The sequence below is a fragment of the Sphaeramia orbicularis genome, chromosome 8 (genome assembly GCF_902148855.1).
Source record: "Sphaeramia orbicularis chromosome 8, fSphaOr1.1, whole genome shotgun sequence".
NCBI lineage: Eukaryota > Metazoa > Chordata > Actinopteri > Kurtiformes > Apogonidae > Sphaeramia > Sphaeramia orbicularis.
In genome coordinates, this window is record NC_043964.1 from 13,215,735 (window position 1) to 13,232,061 (window position 16,327).

The 16,327-nt window shown below is 37.9% G+C and overlaps 2 protein-coding genes across 2 annotated transcripts; both read left to right on the forward strand.

The window, feature by feature from the left end:
* Positions 1 to 55: 55 nt before the first annotated feature.
* Positions 56 to 10,414, forward strand: atp13a1 (ATPase 13A1). The gene is made up of 25 exons (XM_030141301.1): positions 56 to 568; positions 1,618 to 1,707; positions 2,021 to 2,284; positions 2,376 to 2,531; positions 2,614 to 2,683; positions 2,770 to 2,876; positions 3,485 to 3,614; positions 3,744 to 3,799; positions 3,956 to 4,082; positions 4,223 to 4,360; positions 4,470 to 4,590; positions 4,731 to 4,888; positions 5,603 to 5,778; positions 5,880 to 5,990; positions 6,079 to 6,204; positions 6,289 to 6,397; positions 6,534 to 6,727; positions 8,032 to 8,128; positions 8,213 to 8,397; positions 8,613 to 8,727; positions 8,826 to 9,022; positions 9,126 to 9,268; positions 9,378 to 9,489; positions 9,568 to 9,711; positions 9,820 to 10,414. The coding sequence occupies exons 1-25, from the start codon at positions 215 to 217 to the stop codon at positions 9,928 to 9,930; spliced, it is 3,591 nt and encodes a 1,196-aa protein (XP_029997161.1). The 5' UTR covers positions 56 to 214; the 3' UTR covers positions 9,931 to 10,414.
* Positions 10,415 to 10,797: 383 nt separating this feature from the next.
* On the forward strand, positions 10,798 to 15,538 carry dsn1 (DSN1 component of MIS12 kinetochore complex). The gene is made up of 11 exons (XM_030141303.1): positions 10,798 to 11,592; positions 11,833 to 11,869; positions 12,417 to 12,684; positions 13,395 to 13,468; positions 13,810 to 13,882; positions 13,984 to 14,071; positions 14,154 to 14,210; positions 14,310 to 14,381; positions 14,484 to 14,631; positions 15,046 to 15,133; positions 15,236 to 15,538. Exons 1-11 carry the CDS (start codon positions 11,558 to 11,560, stop codon positions 15,316 to 15,318), a joined length of 1,023 nt encoding a protein of 340 aa, XP_029997163.1. The 5' UTR covers positions 10,798 to 11,557; the 3' UTR covers positions 15,319 to 15,538.
* The last annotated feature ends 789 nt before the right edge of the window (positions 15,539 to 16,327 follow it).

Sequence of the window (16,327 nt, forward strand, 5' to 3'; positions counted from 1 at the left end):
TTTTTCAGTTCTGGATTACTACACTAAGAGGGCATTACGTGTCTTTACGTGTTTACGTATGCGGAAGCCTCCATCACAGAAAGAGCGATTCAGTAAACGGACTCTGTTGGCTGGACCAAGCACTGCTTCGAGTGCAGAACCGTATTTTTACCGGCTACAGTACGACGGTGTGGTGGTGGATGATTGAGGGGGCCGGGGGAGTGAGCAAAGTACAATGAACGACGCTAAGAAAGAGGGGAGTATGGCTGCAGACGGACTCCGCGGACCGGGTGAGGTGCAAATGGCCCCCTCTGTGAACCACAACCAGCATGACAGCGGGACCGGCGACGAGCTGGTGAGCTCGGTGACGCTGTATAGGCGAAGGCCTCGCCTGCTACACGGCACAGTCCTCCCGTTTCTGGCGGTTCTGTACCCGGGCTGGTTGTATGTGTGGTTAGGAGTGTACGGTGCCTCCGAGTATCCGGAGGCAGGCCTCCTGGCGCTAGCCGCTATCGGGATCGCGCACGTCCTCACAGCGCTCTCCGGTTATTGGTCCGTGCACGCGCACTGCTGGCTCACTTGTTCCAAGGTAAACATTATTAATAACAACTATAATATACCAGTAATCACTGATTTCTGCCCATTCCTTTGTTTCCTCCCTGTGAACGTAGGTCAGATGTCAGGGTCAGCTCAAAGCCAGGAGTAGGACGAGGAAATATGTAAACATCAGGTGATGGTCTGATTCATAATCTTAGATGGAGGTCTCAGCAGCAGTGCCGTTGCCCATCACATGACCATGTCACTACAACTTTCAACTGAACATTACTGCCCTGTGAAATAAGGCACAGCCAGTGTTGTTTTGTCCTGTTAAGATATCTAATTTAGGGGATTATTGAGAAGTGGTCATTTCATTCACTTCTGGAGTTTGTAAAGAACAATATAAATATGCTGACATTAGCTCACACTTACTATCAGTGTTTAAAACCATATGCCTCCTCTATCATCTTCAGTAAAAAACTGCAAAACTAAATATACCTGTCAGTGTTTACATATGTCAGACTACAGATGTCTTCACTGGACAAATGTGTGACTGATTTCCCCGATCCTTTTTGGTGAAGGATGTACTCCTCAACATGCCTTGAAATCTGTCTTTTATATATATAAAACATATTATCATGGATATTTGTTGAAACTTTTGTGACTGGCACTAACTTTAAACTCACCTCAGGCTTTACTGGATTAAAGAGGCATAGTTGAGCCAGAATTAAAGATACTTTTAATAACTATATATAAATGTATAGACAGTGACTTTTTAAAGTAGTTTGTCTTGTAGCAATGTATAGTGAATCAGAATTAGTTCAACCAATATTCACCTGTGTTTTAGATTTTGGGAGAAATTTTACATAGTATTCCTTAAGTGAGAACTTATTTTTGATTACACAAAATAATTGATGTACAGTGTATACAGTATAATTATTATTTTACAGTCAAATTATATATATATATATATATATATATATATATATATATGGACATGTCTTATCTGGAAGGACAAAATTGTAGCAACACAGAGCTCCACTCAAAATAACAGTGACCTGCCAGTGTGTGAATTTGCCACCTGTCTATTTATCTACACAGGAACCAGACCCAAAAAAGGCTACACTTGCAAAGGTCATACCCACCCCAAACAATGGTTCTGCTGAGCTTGTGGCACTACAGAGGGATCAGGTCAGTCCACATTTTTATACATGTTCAGCATGCTTCGAGTTATCTTAGGTTTCTACATAATTTTGATTGTTTGAATTCCATGTCAGCTTCTTAACTTCTGTCCAATGCTTGGTTTGGCCTGGTTCCAAAAAATAAACTGAAAAACTCAAATTTCGTCAAAAGAGATTATTCTTGGGATGTTGTCCTCTCTCACACGTGTCTCTAAAATGACTCATCCTTGGTGTTTCTGGGATTAGTTATGTTAAGAACTAATGTACCTAATTTTATTAAATGCTGAAATTAAAGATGTTCCTCATTTTCTTCTAACCTACAGGATGAAAATGGGGAAGAGATACTCTCGTTTGAGTTTCAAAAAATCCGCTACACCTTTGACCACAGAGAAAAGAAATGTTTCCTTCCAATAGCATTTCCCATAAACCACCCAATGGGCTACTTTCAGTCTTGGCGTGGTTACCAGGAAGAGTCTGAGCTTAGAGCTGCAGAAAAGCGTTATGGCACTAATCGAGCTGAGATGGTGGTGCCTGATTTCCTGGAGCTCTTTAAAGAAAGGGCCACAGCTCCCTTCTTTGTTTTTCAGGTATGTTTTTTGTGATTGTACTGACCTTGTGATTGTACTGACCTTTTGAATTTACCTCGTAATGCCTATTAATAATATTTTAATTCATCAGGTGTTCTGTGTGGGGCTTTGGTGTTTGGATGAGTACTGGTACTACAGTGTTTTCACATTGTTCATGTTGGTGGCATTTGAGGCCTCTTTGGTTCAGCAGCAAATGAGAAATATGTCTGAGATCCGTCGCATGGGTAACAAGCCCTACATGATCCAGGTAGGACTGAGTATTTAAAGTCCTTTGTTTATTACGGCTATGCCTTTCAAGCATCTAAAATTTAATTTGTATATATTTGCAGGTGTATCGTAACAGGAAGTGGAGACCTATATCTAGTGATGACCTTGTTCCTGGTGACATTGTTTCAGTAGGTAAGTAGTCTTTGATCAGTGTATTACTTTTCTCATATTGACTCTTTGAATGTTTTTGTTTAATGCTCATACACTTTACTTTACAGGACGGTCACCTCAGGACAACTTGGTGCCATGTGATGTGCTGCTGCTTAGGGGGCGTTGTATTGTAGATGAAGCTATGCTAACAGGAGAGTCTGTGCCTCAGATGAAGGTTAGAGGCAATCTAATATAGCAGGGGTATTCAAATCCTGGCCAGTATCCAGGGTCGGTATGCTGCATGTTTTAGATCCAGGGTCAGCAACCCTGTTCCTCGAGAGCCACTATCTTGCATGTTTTAGATGTATCCCTCTTCCAACACACCTGCTTCAAATGATAAGCCAATCATCAAGCTCTGCAGAAGCCTGATAACAACCGTCAGGTGTACAGAAAGAGGGAAACATCTAAAACATGCAGGATAGTGGCTCTCGAGGACCAGGGTTGCTGACCCCTGTTTTAGATGTTTCCCTCTTCCAGCACCCCTGGTTCAATTAATGATCAGCTCATCATCAACCTCTGCAAAAGCCTGATAATGATGTAATGGCTTCCAGGTGTGCTGGAAGAGGGAACTATCTAAAATATGCAGGATACCGGCCCTCAAGGACCAGATTTGAATACCCCTGTAATATAGTATATACATTATACATAACTCTCCAATTACCAATTACTCTCTAAGCACTAAGTTAAGAGCAAAGACTTTTACTGTATGCCTTAATTATCCAAATAGTATAGGCAGTTGGGGAATAATTATGCCCAGTCATGCTGACAATATGGTGTTTGCAGGAACCAGTGGAGGATCAAGATCCAGAGCGAATCCTGGATCTACAGACAGACTCTCGACTTCATATCATCTCTGGGGGAACAAAAGTGGTTCAGCATAGCCCTCCTTTAAAGGCCAGCATTGGACTTAAACGTAGGTGTAGCTAATTGTTTTAGGTATTTAATTTAACAACTTACTCTATATTGGCTGCCGGAAAAACAAAATAATTGTTTGTCAGTATCAAGATAGTAGAAGCTCATTATTCCTCTTGTTTATGTCCAGCTGTAGACAGTGGCTGTGTGGCTTACGTACTAAGAACTGGATTTTCCACCTCTCAGGTGAGTCTGTTGCTCAGTATGTTTATGATACTTCACCACCCCTTGTTTATTGTAATTCTTCATAATATATTTAAATTTTAGCTGTAATGACATCACTTTAGAGTGTAGTGTGTTGTAGTCATTGTGTGCTTAGAGTGTGTACAATCTTACCTCCAGGGTAAACTGTTACGGACCATCCTCTTTGGTGTGAAAAGGGTGACGGCAAACAACCTGGAGACTTTCATCTTTATCCTCTTCCTCCTTGTGTTTGCCATTGCTGCAGCTGTTTATGTGTGGGTAGAAGGTGAGTTGAACACGATTAGGTAATTATGGAGTAATTCTTTTGTAATTGGGGCATATTTATAATCAAAGTGTTAACATTTAGAGGGCAGACCTCAACTAATGTCCAAATTACTGTCTTTGTTCTTTGTGTTCCTCCTTAAGGGACCAAGGATGTCAGCAGGAATCGCTACAAGTTGTTTCTGGAGTGCACACTTATCCTCACCTCAGTGGTTCCCCCAGAACTCCCCATAGAACTTTCTCTGGCAGTTAACACATCTCTTATTGCTCTGGCCAAACTATGTAAGTCAATATCTGCTGCTGTTCGGTACAGACCTGAACAAGCAGCTTAATATGCACAGTTTGTTATGGTAGTGACTCATCCCATTTTTCTTTTTCTCATCCTGCTTAGATGTATTTTGTACAGAGCCCTTCAGGATACCATTTGCTGGGAAAGTAGAAGTTTGCTGTTTTGATAAAACAGGAACACTGACCAGTGATAGTCTAGTGGTACGAGGAGTGGCAGGACTCAGGTAAACCTTGCAACCTATTTTAAATGTTTTACTTTAAACTATGTAATTTTTCAGATACAAAAACAAAACACTCTATTCACCAGTTGATGTTTGCAAATATTATCACATACAGCATTGACAGACATTTGCATTTATGACAGAGATGGAAAGGAGGTGATGCCTGTGTCTGAGATTCCTGTTGAAACACATCGGGTAGTGGCCACCTGCCATTCCCTGGTTACTCTTGACGATGGACAGCTAGTTGGAGATCCACTGGAGAAAGCCATGCTGACTGCAGCTGACTGGACCCTCACCAAAGGTACAGGAAGCTGATTTCCAGTTTATGTTTAAGCAACATACAGTAACGTGTCCCTCTCAAATGTGTACATGCTACTGATTTATTCATCCACCTTTTATTACTGCAACAAACAAACCTTTTGTGTTAAGTTTTGTGGTGTGATTCATTCAGTGTATGATAGGGTACTACTATTAATTTATATTTCAGCTGGTTATTTTTTAACTTTTTTCACTTATCATCATTTTCTTATCCAATAAAATAAATACATTTTAAAAATGAGGTAGTTTGGCTCTGATACAACCACCTCTTTCTGTTTGTAGTCACAATCTGGTGCTGCTGAGACTCTGAGATTTCTGTACAAATTTAAGCTTTACTAGATTTATTTGTCTTTACTTAATAAAACTTCAGGGATTGTTTATTTATTGAAATTTTCAGTTAACTTTATAAGATGTGCTGCCAGGAACTCCCCGCAACATGTTTGAAGTTTTCTTAATTAAACATATGCTAAAGGCATTTCAGTAAAGTTTTGTGTTATTCTAAATTCTGATTTAAAGGATTCCATTTTTACTGCAAATGATGGATTTTAAATATAGGCTATCAGTCTGTTTGATTACAATTAACTGGTGTTGGAATCACCAATAAAAACATATTTGTTTACTGCTAATAAACTCTAGAAATGCATGTGATCTAAATATATTAGTCCAACTAGTAAATTAATGATTCCTCTAAACCCAGATGAAAAGGTATTCCCACGTGGCATCAGAACTCAGGGTCTGAAGATCCACCAGCGCTTCCACTTTGCCAGTGCTCTGAAGAGAATGTCGGTTCTGGCCTCATATGAAAAACTAGGCTCCACTGAACTCTCCTACATCTCTACTGTCAAAGGAGCTCCAGAGACACTCAGAGGAATGGTAAAAGCACTCAGTCCTTTAAACATTCTCAGTCACGTTTTGGTATTGTTACAGGTAAGTGTAAAGCACATGCTTTTATTCTGATGTTACTGTGATTATAGTTTTCAGAGTGTCCAGTGAGCTATGATGAGGTCCACAGGGAAATGTCGCGTGAAGGAGCTAGAGTTCTGGCCTTAGGATACAAAGAGATGGGACACCTCAGTCATCAGCAGGTTCTTATTGCATTTTAACAAAACCAATCAGAGACTATCCAAAGAGGCTGTTTCAAGAAACTGAGCTGTATTTTTTGGTGTCACATAGGTCCGGGAAATGAGTCGTGATGCTCTGGAATGTGATCTGCATTTTGCTGGGTTCATGGTTGTGTCCTGCCCCCTCAAGACTGACAGCAAAGCTGTTATCAGAGAGATCCAGGAAGCTTCTCATCATGTAAATTATCATTAGCACACAAATTTTACACACATTTTACCTGTTTTATTGTAAGATTAATAACTTCTTTTTGTCTGTTATCAGGTGGTGATGATCACAGGTGATAATCCTCTTACAGCGTGCCATGTAGCGAGAGAGCTCCACTTCATTCAGAAGCAACACACACTTGTATTGCAGCCAAGTGGTGGGCAGGGTAAGATATCATAATGTCAAGGTTTAAAGATAATGTTAAAGAGCTGATGAATTATTTTGATTATTAAACTGCAATAGCTTTTTAAACCAAAGACATATCACAAAGAGTTAAGTTTTCCTCTTATTGCATTTTCAAGGTGAGTGGCAGTGGGAATCCATCGATGGGAGTGTGTGTGTACCGCTGCCTCCTCCCTCTGTGTCTTCATTTGTGCAGCAGTTTGACTTATGTGTAACTGGAGAGGGGCTGGTCAGACTAAGCTGTGACCCCCGTTTACTCCACACCCTCTTGCCTCACATACGAGTGTTCGCCCGTGTCAGTCCAAAACAGAAGGTACGTCTTAAAGTGGAAGCTAAGTAGTAGTTAAAGGCTACTATTTGAAAATGAGCTTTTCAGAGATATAGTATGTTTGGATGTGTCATTATGGAATGCGATGTTGTGGTACTTTGAGTTTACATACAGTATAGGTAGGACAGTGCACTACTTCCTCATGTGATATGTTATTAAGCAAATATTGATCATTTTTATGGCAACATAAAGGCTCTAAAGGGATTCTCTGCCAATTTCACTTACCTTTTAATATGCAATTTTTGGATTTGGCCCTTTTAGGAACATTTTTTCTTTTTTTCAGTGATAGATACATCATGATGTATCATAGATAATTGTCTTCCAGTACTGCAGAAATCATCACATTGTAACAGTAATATATTCAGAGTTACTCTATTGACCCCTAATTTATGATACCTACAGACTGAATACTTAGACTTGGTGATTATTATTGAGCAACTCCCATCAGTTATAATGTTCAGGTTCGGTATAAAAGTGCTGCGACGTAAATGTAAACATTCTAATATCCTTACAATGAGGATTACACTACTGTGCAAAAGTCTTAAATCACCAGTAGGTTTATTGTTTCAGCAAGATTAGGATGGCATTATAATGTATGTATACAAGACTCTGTAACAAAATACCGCTGAAATATCTAGGAAACTTGAGAGCAGCTTTAACACTAAGAATTAAAAAAACCCACAAACAACAGACTAAGGTGTCTAGTATTTCTTGTGACCTTTGTACTTCTCATGCCTTGAACTCTTTTGGGCAGTCAATGTGAGATTTACTGGATTAATTTTTTTTGGTCTTTTACACCTAGTTTCATTCACACATCAAATATTTCTTATTGTTTGGGCTACTTTTTTCACAGGAACAGATCAGGACTAAGTCATTCAGTTTATACTTTTTATTACGTGTGCACAGTACTTCCCCCTGTTTTCTAGTTGTATCTTAATAAACAGACCAAGAAATTGACATTTTGCACCCAACAGTCTTATAAAAAAGAATTATAACTAAGGATGGTCTTAGACTTTTACATAGTACTGTCAACTAAAATGTTAAAGGAAAAGAATGTTCATAATAATCATAGTCTGTTTAGTGAGTTAGTGTCCCTACATTTGTTCATCAGCATTGAGTCTGAGTATGTTTTTAGTTATTAATACTTGTGTCAATACACACCAACCTACGAATACATTGCAAAATTAATGATTATCTAATGTTGATCAGTCATACATTTTAAGTTACAGTAATGTTTATTATTGTGTATTGAGCTATATATATATATATGTCTCTTTGCTGTGTTTTAGGAATTTGTAATCACCAGTCTAAAGGGTCTGGGTTATGTGACACTGATGTGTGGTGATGGTACAAATGATGTTGGAGCTCTCAAACATGCTCACATAGGTAAAATTTATCAGTCATTGAGACTTATACCCTGTATGCATATTTTTGACTTGATTAAATGATGAATGTTTTGTCTTTGCTAAGGTGTTGCGCTGTTAGCAAATGCACCTGAGCGCATGCCTGAGAAAAAGAAGCGCGGAAGGGAAAAGGAGACATCCACATCTGAATCCAGACCGTTACCATCTGTCAGTTCAGGAGGTAAACTGAGCTCCAGAGCAGCCAGGCAGAGGGTGATGGCCCAGAGGGAGGAGCAGCTTGCAGCACAAAAGGTGTGTGAAAACCTTCCTAAGCCTCTAGAATACATCATCTTCTGTTTACTTTGGTGATACAGTACTTGCATCATGGTCGACATCATCTGAAGGCAGCCTATGTAACCCATTTTAGAATTGTCCCCAGCTATTAAGACAGAAAGCTATTTGCAAAATTTTCAGAGTTGTAGTGCACTTATCTTAAGGTTTAATTCCATGATTTACTCTGTAACCAGGAGAGGATCAGTCAAGTCCTACGAGAACTTGAAGAGGATCAGGTGCAAGTAGTGAAACTGGGTGATGCATCCATCGCGGCCCCTTTCACCTCCAAACTCTCCTCTATACAGTGCAGTGAGTAACACATATCTAAAATTTTAATTAATCAAATAACTTGCCAACATCTGAAAATGAAACCTCTGTTGATGTCTGAAACTTGTCTTTGTCCCCAGTTTGCCATGTAATAAAGCAAGGCCGTTGCACTTTAGTGACAACACTGCAAATGTTCAAGATTCTCGCTCTAAATGCTCTGGTGCTGGCCTACAGTCAGTCTGTACTCTACCTCGAAGGGGTCAAGTTCAGTGATTTCCAGGCGACCCTTCAGGGCCTGCTGTTAGCTGGATGCTTTCTTTTCATTTCTAGGTCAAAGGTGAGGATGTGCAAAAGAAATGTGATTGCTTATTCTTCTGTCATGGAAATTTTTACTTGAATCTGTTGTTGTTACCAATGGCCTTGTTTCCTTGTTTCCACAGCCACTGAAAAGTTTGTCTCGAGAGCGGCCGTTACCAAACATCTTCAATCTTTACACGGTGTTGACTGTGCTGCTGCAGTTTGCAGTTCACTTCTGCAGTCTGGTTTACCTTTACAGAGAAGCTCAGAGTAGAAGTCCTCCCAGGTAAATCATATTGAGACCGTAAAAAAACCCCCCAAGACAACAGTTTTGTAAACCATACCTTCACTTTGCTTTGTGAAACATCACATTTCTTTTATTTGTTCTTTTTCAGAGTGGAGCAATTTGTAGATCTATATAAAGAGTTTGAACCCAGTCTAATCAACAGCACTGTTTATATCATGTCTATGGCCATGCAGATGGCCACCTTTGCCATAAACTATAAGGTATGTCATTTTAAAGAATGCTGTTTTGCATTGTCTCTAAAATAATAAACTCACAGCATTTCTTGTTGTGTATGACAGGGTCACCCCTTCATGGAATCACTCAGTGAGAATCGACCACTACTATGGAGTATTGCTCTCTCAGGTTTTGCCATTGTGGGACTCTTAACTGGTTCCTCACCAGAATTCAACGAACAGTTTGCTCTTGTAGATATTCCAACAGAGGTTAGCAGACACAATTAGTCTTTCTTAATCATATTTAGCCATGTTGTGCTGTGACTGATTGTGTAAGTATTCCATGTGGTAATCTGCTTCCTGTCTGCTTCCTTGCAGTTCAAACTAATTATTGCCCAGGTTTTGGTTGTGGATTTTGTCACTGCTCTGCTGGTGGATCGTGTCCTGCAGTTTCTGTTGGGCAAAGGAACTCTCAGGCTGCCTTCTTGAACTTAGTGCCAACAGCGACCGCTGCCCTTACCAACCATACTGTAAAGGGAGAGAAGACTTTGGTTCAGGAAAAGAATTAAAGCTGCTGTGTGACATACACAAAACAGCTGAGACAGTCATGGCGTGCAGTACTGTACACTCCGTGTACTCCTTCCTTTATCCTGCTCTGCCCCCCCAATCCAGTTCTGTTTTTGTATTTTCATCAGTTCTGTGTTTTAATTCTTTTCTGTAATTTTCCATATTTTTTCCCTTTTCTATATTTCTCTTCATCTGTCTCCCTGCTGCTATACAAGGCCATGAAGACAGCAGTATTTGAGTGACGTGTGAGACTGTGTGCCAGCCAGAGTGAAACACAGGGCACACAAAGGGGCATTCTCCAAGAGAATTGCAAAGTGTTTTGATTTTTCTGATTCCTCCTCCTTGATTTTGTAAAAAGTGAAAAAAAAACATCTTTAACAGACTTATAAAAAGACTTACAGAATTATGACGTCTGTTACGTATTTTGTCAAGTACTTGATGTGATGAAACTTCTCACATGTTCAGTTGGTCTATCCCATTACTTTATAGGTAAGTAAAGGATAACGGTATGAGAAAACACTGTACAGAGGAAGAACTCAACAAGTGAAACCTTATCAAATGAGATCAACATTTCAAGTGCCATGTTACTAGATGAAGAAAGGATCGGTGGCAATTCTAAACTTTATGTTAAAATTATATTAGCATTATTAGAATTAAATGACATTAAATGGAATTGGGAAGTCAGCAAGTAAAGGCTCTCATAAACATTGCCTTTCACCTGTCATTAGTCCCATGTGGTTTATGCTTTATGTGGGGTCCAGAACTGTTCAATTTCAGAAATATAGGGCCTTAAAATTCAAAATGTAAATACTTCCACTCGGTTTAACAACTTTGACAGTACCCTTGTACTCTTCAACATAACCCTAAAGATGCACGGTAAATTTTCATTATAGTCAGATCAGTTGCATCAAGATCTCAGAACATACTCAAACAGGTGATATGATGCATTCCATCTCAGAAATGGACCCGTTTCTCTACAAATGTTTGAACTTTTTTTTTTTTGCCTAAAAAAATAAATACAACCCGAAATATATTTGAAAGTTCAAGTACATTATAATTTTGCTGTGGGCTGAATGTTTTTTCATTCATTGTTTTGACCGTTTTTGTTTAAAGAGTTTTATTAAACCTTTAAAAGAAATATGAACTGACTTGTTAATCAGGGCCACTTTAGCCACATTATATTAATGATATGAATAATTAATTTGTATTGTAAATCTATTTTCCAGTGATTCTTTAATAGCTTAATAATTTAAAGGAAATGTCAGAGGAAAATCAGGTTCCACTTCCTGGAGCAGTCAGGCATAGTCCTAATTATTTAAATGTAATTTGTAGCCTTGATACTCAGAAAATGATTAAAAAGGGAATATTTTATGAGATAAACAATAAAATAAGACCCATTCATATTGATACAGTCTGCAATTACGCATCTGAATTCTGTTTAACGCGCTTTCTTTATGTACAATAAAACTACATTTCCCATGATGCAGCATTTTGTAGAGGGGAATGGCTTAGAGGCGCGGGTTGAGATAATACGCATTTGAAACAAGAAATGGCGGAGAAAAATTTGGAAACTGGACAAGACGGGTTTGTGTCTCTTTTTAAGATCGATTAATGCTAAACGTTAATTGGTTGTGGCGCACTGACAATAAATATTAACGTATTTTAACTAAGAATCATTTGTCGCAGAGTGAAAATGTACTTATTTGTAGTGCACCACTGACAACGAAACCGTTAACAGCTAGCACGTTTTAACTACTTTCAACAGAGAATATGATTGTTTGTCTTTTAAATAAAGTAAAGTTTATTCACAAAACTGTTTTGCAGCTGCCGAAGTTTCGCCGTCGCTGATATCCAGAATGAGGTAACTTATCAAAACTTTGTCTCTGGCGTCAAGCTAGCATTGTTAACTGTACTGTAACTGACAGACTTTGTCATATCATGGAAAAACGTATAATTGTGTTTTTACAGATACCTCAAAAAGGAATAAAACATTTTTTTATTTTTTTTTATAATCAATTAATTTATCTTACTTGCAAAATTTTTCATTCTCAAATGTAAATTCTGTAACACAAAACCAATTTTTTTTTTTTTTTTTTTTTTGAAAGATGTTGAACTTTATTTAAAGCTTGTGGATAAATCTGGAAACAGAAAGGTTGTAAAAACCATCAGTATTTGTTCTGATTTAGACATTGGATTATAGTAACTGTATAATCCTTTCCCCTGGCAAACTTGTTATTTTCTTGTTGTATACATTGACTGTATACTTTACCTTCCTGAATAAAGATTTAATGAAAAAAAAAAAGCTGTACTGTAACTGTACTGTGTTCCCAGTCCCATATCTATTGCTACATTGATAAACTAGACATGGCAGTTAAACTTAACCTGTCTTTTCATCTGTATTTACTAAGGTTGACACAGTGAAGCAGACATCCAAAAGATGTTCTACCGAAAACACAGGCACAGCTCCCCCACACAAATCTCCCCGAACCGACATCCCATCTCCAACCACACAGACCCCTGAAACAGAAGCAGGACGATCAGAAATGGACAAACAAGAAATGCAGACAGACAACACTGAGGAACCGCCGCCTGTGAGCCCAACTGCACGGAGGAAATCATGGAGAAGGGCCACCTTAACCCGACGATCTCTCCCTGCCCTTCCCAACCCTTACCAGTGTGAGTTGCCTGTTTGTTGTCTCTAAATCAGAGGTCTCAAACATGTGGTCTGAGGCCCAAATCCAGCCCGACAAAGGGTCCAGTCTGGCCCCCAGGGTGAATTTGTGAAATGCAAAAATTACACTTAAGATATTAATGATTTTAGTTCAGGTTTTACATACAGACCAATTTAATCTCAAGTGAGTTGAATCAGTAAAATACTATCATAATAACCCATAAATACTCACAACTCCAAATTCTTCTCATTGTAAATGTAAACATTTTCATATCATTTTACTGCATTTACACTAAAACAAACTCATTTTACAAAAATGTCAATAACCTGAACAAATATGAACATTTCGAAATGTCAGAAGTGCAGGTTTACCAATATCCTGCTTGTTATTAAATGTTTTGTGTATTTGTTGATCCACTGTGATCTGTAAGTTGTAATTTACATGTGTAAATGATAAATTGTTTTAAAGGATAGTTGGTCGATGTAAACATTTTCATTGCATAATTTTACTTTTTTTGCTCTAAAACATAGAGGAAAGTTTGGAGTTGACATTATTTATATATTATTACATTATTATTTCACTGGTCCGGCCCGTTTCAGATCAAATTTGGCTTAATGTGGCCCCTGAAGTAAAATGAGTTTGACACCCCTGCTCTAAATAATGGTAGTGATGCATTTTCTGTATTAAAAATAAATGTTTATGCGTTCATTGTAGTTCTCTGCAGGAGTATAAGCACATCCTTATCGCAGCAAGAGAGGCTGGAGAAATTAATGGAGGCTTCAATGAGAGTGAGTTTAATATGCTCCTTTAATCTGTTACATATTAGGACTTAGCACTTGTGTACAAAAATTAAACCTGTTGTGTTGTACTATGGTGAAGATATTACATCAACTTATACATGGAGATACAAAAAAAGTATGTGAGCAAAGTATTGTCTAACTTTGTAAGTTCTAAACTTTTACACTTGTTGTAGCTTCAGTTAGTGAGATGTAAATGAATGAGAATGTTTCAGTCATAAAGAGGAGACTGTATGGGACTTAGTTGCATTAAACTGCAGGGATCCAAACAGTTCATTATACTGTTCATAACTGCACTCGATATATCTGTCTTAATTCCTCTTTGCATCTAGATGGCAATTGATAGAACTAAAAATTCGCTTCAAGCAGTACCAAGCGCTTCATTGGAGACTTTTCAGAAACAAGGTTAGTACTTACCTTGTTGCACCTTGTACCTATGGTGTATATGCTGTATATTTGCATGTTAATTATGTATCCATGACAGAGGTGTTTGTGTGTCTCTGTAGTTGAATACATACAGAAAGAATGGAGTTGCCTTGCTGAAAGCATCCGCAGTAAACCCCAGGGATTACAGCTGCATGCTAGTGCAGCCAGGTATTGCAAAGTTAAATTTATTTTACTATTTTTAACTCTTAATGCCTAATGGTTATTTCATATATTTTATACTGCTTTTCAGTTGTAGAGATCCTGCAGCGCAAAGAGCGATGGAAAAAATCAAGAAAGCCATTAATAGGCACGTTAATCTTTACTTTTTATTAAGATTAATTTTTATTTTAGGAGTTTTTATACATATAAACTTCACTACACTTTAAATTACTACTTTATATTTCAGGCTTGAGACTGAAAGTGAATCTTGGGAGTCACTACTGAACAAACATCGGAGTAAAGCAGAACAGTTGGAAAGGTACATTTATGTAGGCATTAAAGAGTACTTGACCCAAATATATTTAGTGTGTCAATACTCTCTTTGCTGTCGTGTGATTTACTGTTTTCTGTTTTGCTACAGGAAAGTACAGCAAGGCCAGGAGAGGGGTATACCGCTAACCACTACATCTGTGGCTGGGTCCTCACAATACACATTAATACAGAGCAAACCTGACTATCACGGTCTCCTCTGTAGACAACAGCCAGTGCTTCAAACCATGGAAATGATTGTACGTTGTGAAGATGATTTTAGAAAAAAAAAAATATTTGTAACAACTCGAAAGACGGACATATTACTGAATTTGTCTTTGTGACTGGAAAAATGTGATATCACATATTTCTTGCAACTAGGGTTTAGCAGTATCTGAACTAAAGTATAATTAGATTTAATGAGATATTTGTTTATTATCAACTGCAAGAATCAATATTTGCAAACCACATTCATGCACTCCTGATATAGCAAACTAGTTGGACTTTTCAGTGTTAAATAATCAAAATGTATTATTATCATGTTCACCTCTGCATAGAAAACTAAGAACTGAAATTATGTCTTCAAGGGCTTTACATGCGGTGACAACTTCTTTCTCTGAATTTAGTTTGGCCTGCTTCATTTTAAAATTATTTTTATTTATTTATATCTACAGATGGACTCTCAGTGTAAAATGGTTCGAAAGCTTCTTTCCATCAAAGAACAGTCACAATTACTGGTTAAAGAGACGAGTGGCCGATTGGGTAATTGGTTTAGTAGTGTCTAATCTTCTCTATTGAATTATTTTGGTATTATCCCTAGTAATCTGGCAATTTAACACTTAATCTGGTTCTTTTTCCTACTAGCTGCAGACTCAGGATTCCAGGATCTTTCACCTGACCTTGTCAAGAACCTAATGGCACCACCTTTATCGTCTGCAGCCAAATAGACACTTTGGCAGAAGCAAAGCACAGGAAATCAATTCTCTTAATGGACCAATCCTTTAATGACTTGTATGTGATCTTCATGTATGTTTACTGTCTGGTTATTTTACTGTTATAGAATATGGTTTTGAACCATAATGTTTTTGTCCTTTTTTTTGTTTTATTGTATAATAAGTTTGTATTTTATCTTATCCAGTTGAATAAAATCAAAATTAACTACCTGAATCGCTGTAGCTCTGGTGCAGGTAATACATGTGTGTTAACAGCAGGTGGCAGTGGCTGGCTATACAAAACAACCCATGGTAATGGCCTTAGCTGATTTTTCTATTACACCTTAATTAACTGTATACTGATCTGTAAAACAAGAATACCAGCCATTCAAAATGAAGAACGGATGACTGATTCAGAAAATTAGTTTTCTCTAAATGTGGTTCCTCATAGAATATAATTCCAAATACCCCCTCTCTTTAAGAATATGTCTAGATTGATCTGTCAGATTCACAATATATTGACTACATAGAAAATTTAAAAGATTTCACAAAGCATTTCATAGAGCCATACAATAAACTATAACTGAATAAAGTTTAAGAGGAGTCGAGGGATTGTTATACTTTTCATTACAAATGTTTGTATTGATAAATGCAATGAGAAAATATTTTTATTTGGAATGACAGATTCACTGTAAAGATGCTCAAGTGGTTGTACGATCACTCTATGTAATGTCCTTTGCTGTGCTCATCTTCAGTCCCATTTACTCTTTTTTGTGTCTCATCTATTGCACTTCATCAGTGTCCCCTGACCATTCAGGAGGAGGCCCCTCCCCCACTGTGACTCACCCCCATCTCTTGCGTTTGGCTGGGTCATTGATGCAGAACGAAGCTTTGACATTGTACCAGTCAGTCAAAGCTTTGTTTGCTATCATTCGTGTCTCTTGGTGGAATCATTCACTCATAACTCTTAATACCTCATTTGTTTTTCTGATGTTTACAGCAACAACAAAATCTTATTTTCAAT

Excerpts from the sequence above, each read along its gene's own strand:
- atp13a1 (XM_030141301.1), top strand. The coding sequence starts at position 215 with ATGAACGACGCTAAGAAAGAGGGGAGTATGGCTGCAGACGGACTCCGC. Across the intron at positions 4,591-4,730 it reads CGAGGAGTGGCAGGACTCAG|AGATGGAAAGGAGGTGATGC; the intron begins GTAAACCTTGCA and ends CATTTATGACAG. Across the intron at positions 8,728-8,825 it reads ACTCTCCTCTATACAGTGCA|TTTGCCATGTAATAAAGCAA; the intron begins GTGAGTAACACA and ends CTTTGTCCCCAG.
- dsn1 (XM_030141303.1), top strand. The coding sequence starts at position 11,558 with ATGGCGGAGAAAAATTTGGAAACTGGACAAGACGG. Across the intron at positions 13,469-13,809 it reads TAATGGAGGCTTCAATGAGA|ATGGCAATTGATAGAACTAA; the intron begins GTGAGTTTAATA and ends CTTTGCATCTAG. Across the intron at positions 14,632-15,045 it reads TTCAAACCATGGAAATGATT|ATGGACTCTCAGTGTAAAAT; the intron begins GTACGTTGTGAA and ends TTATATCTACAG.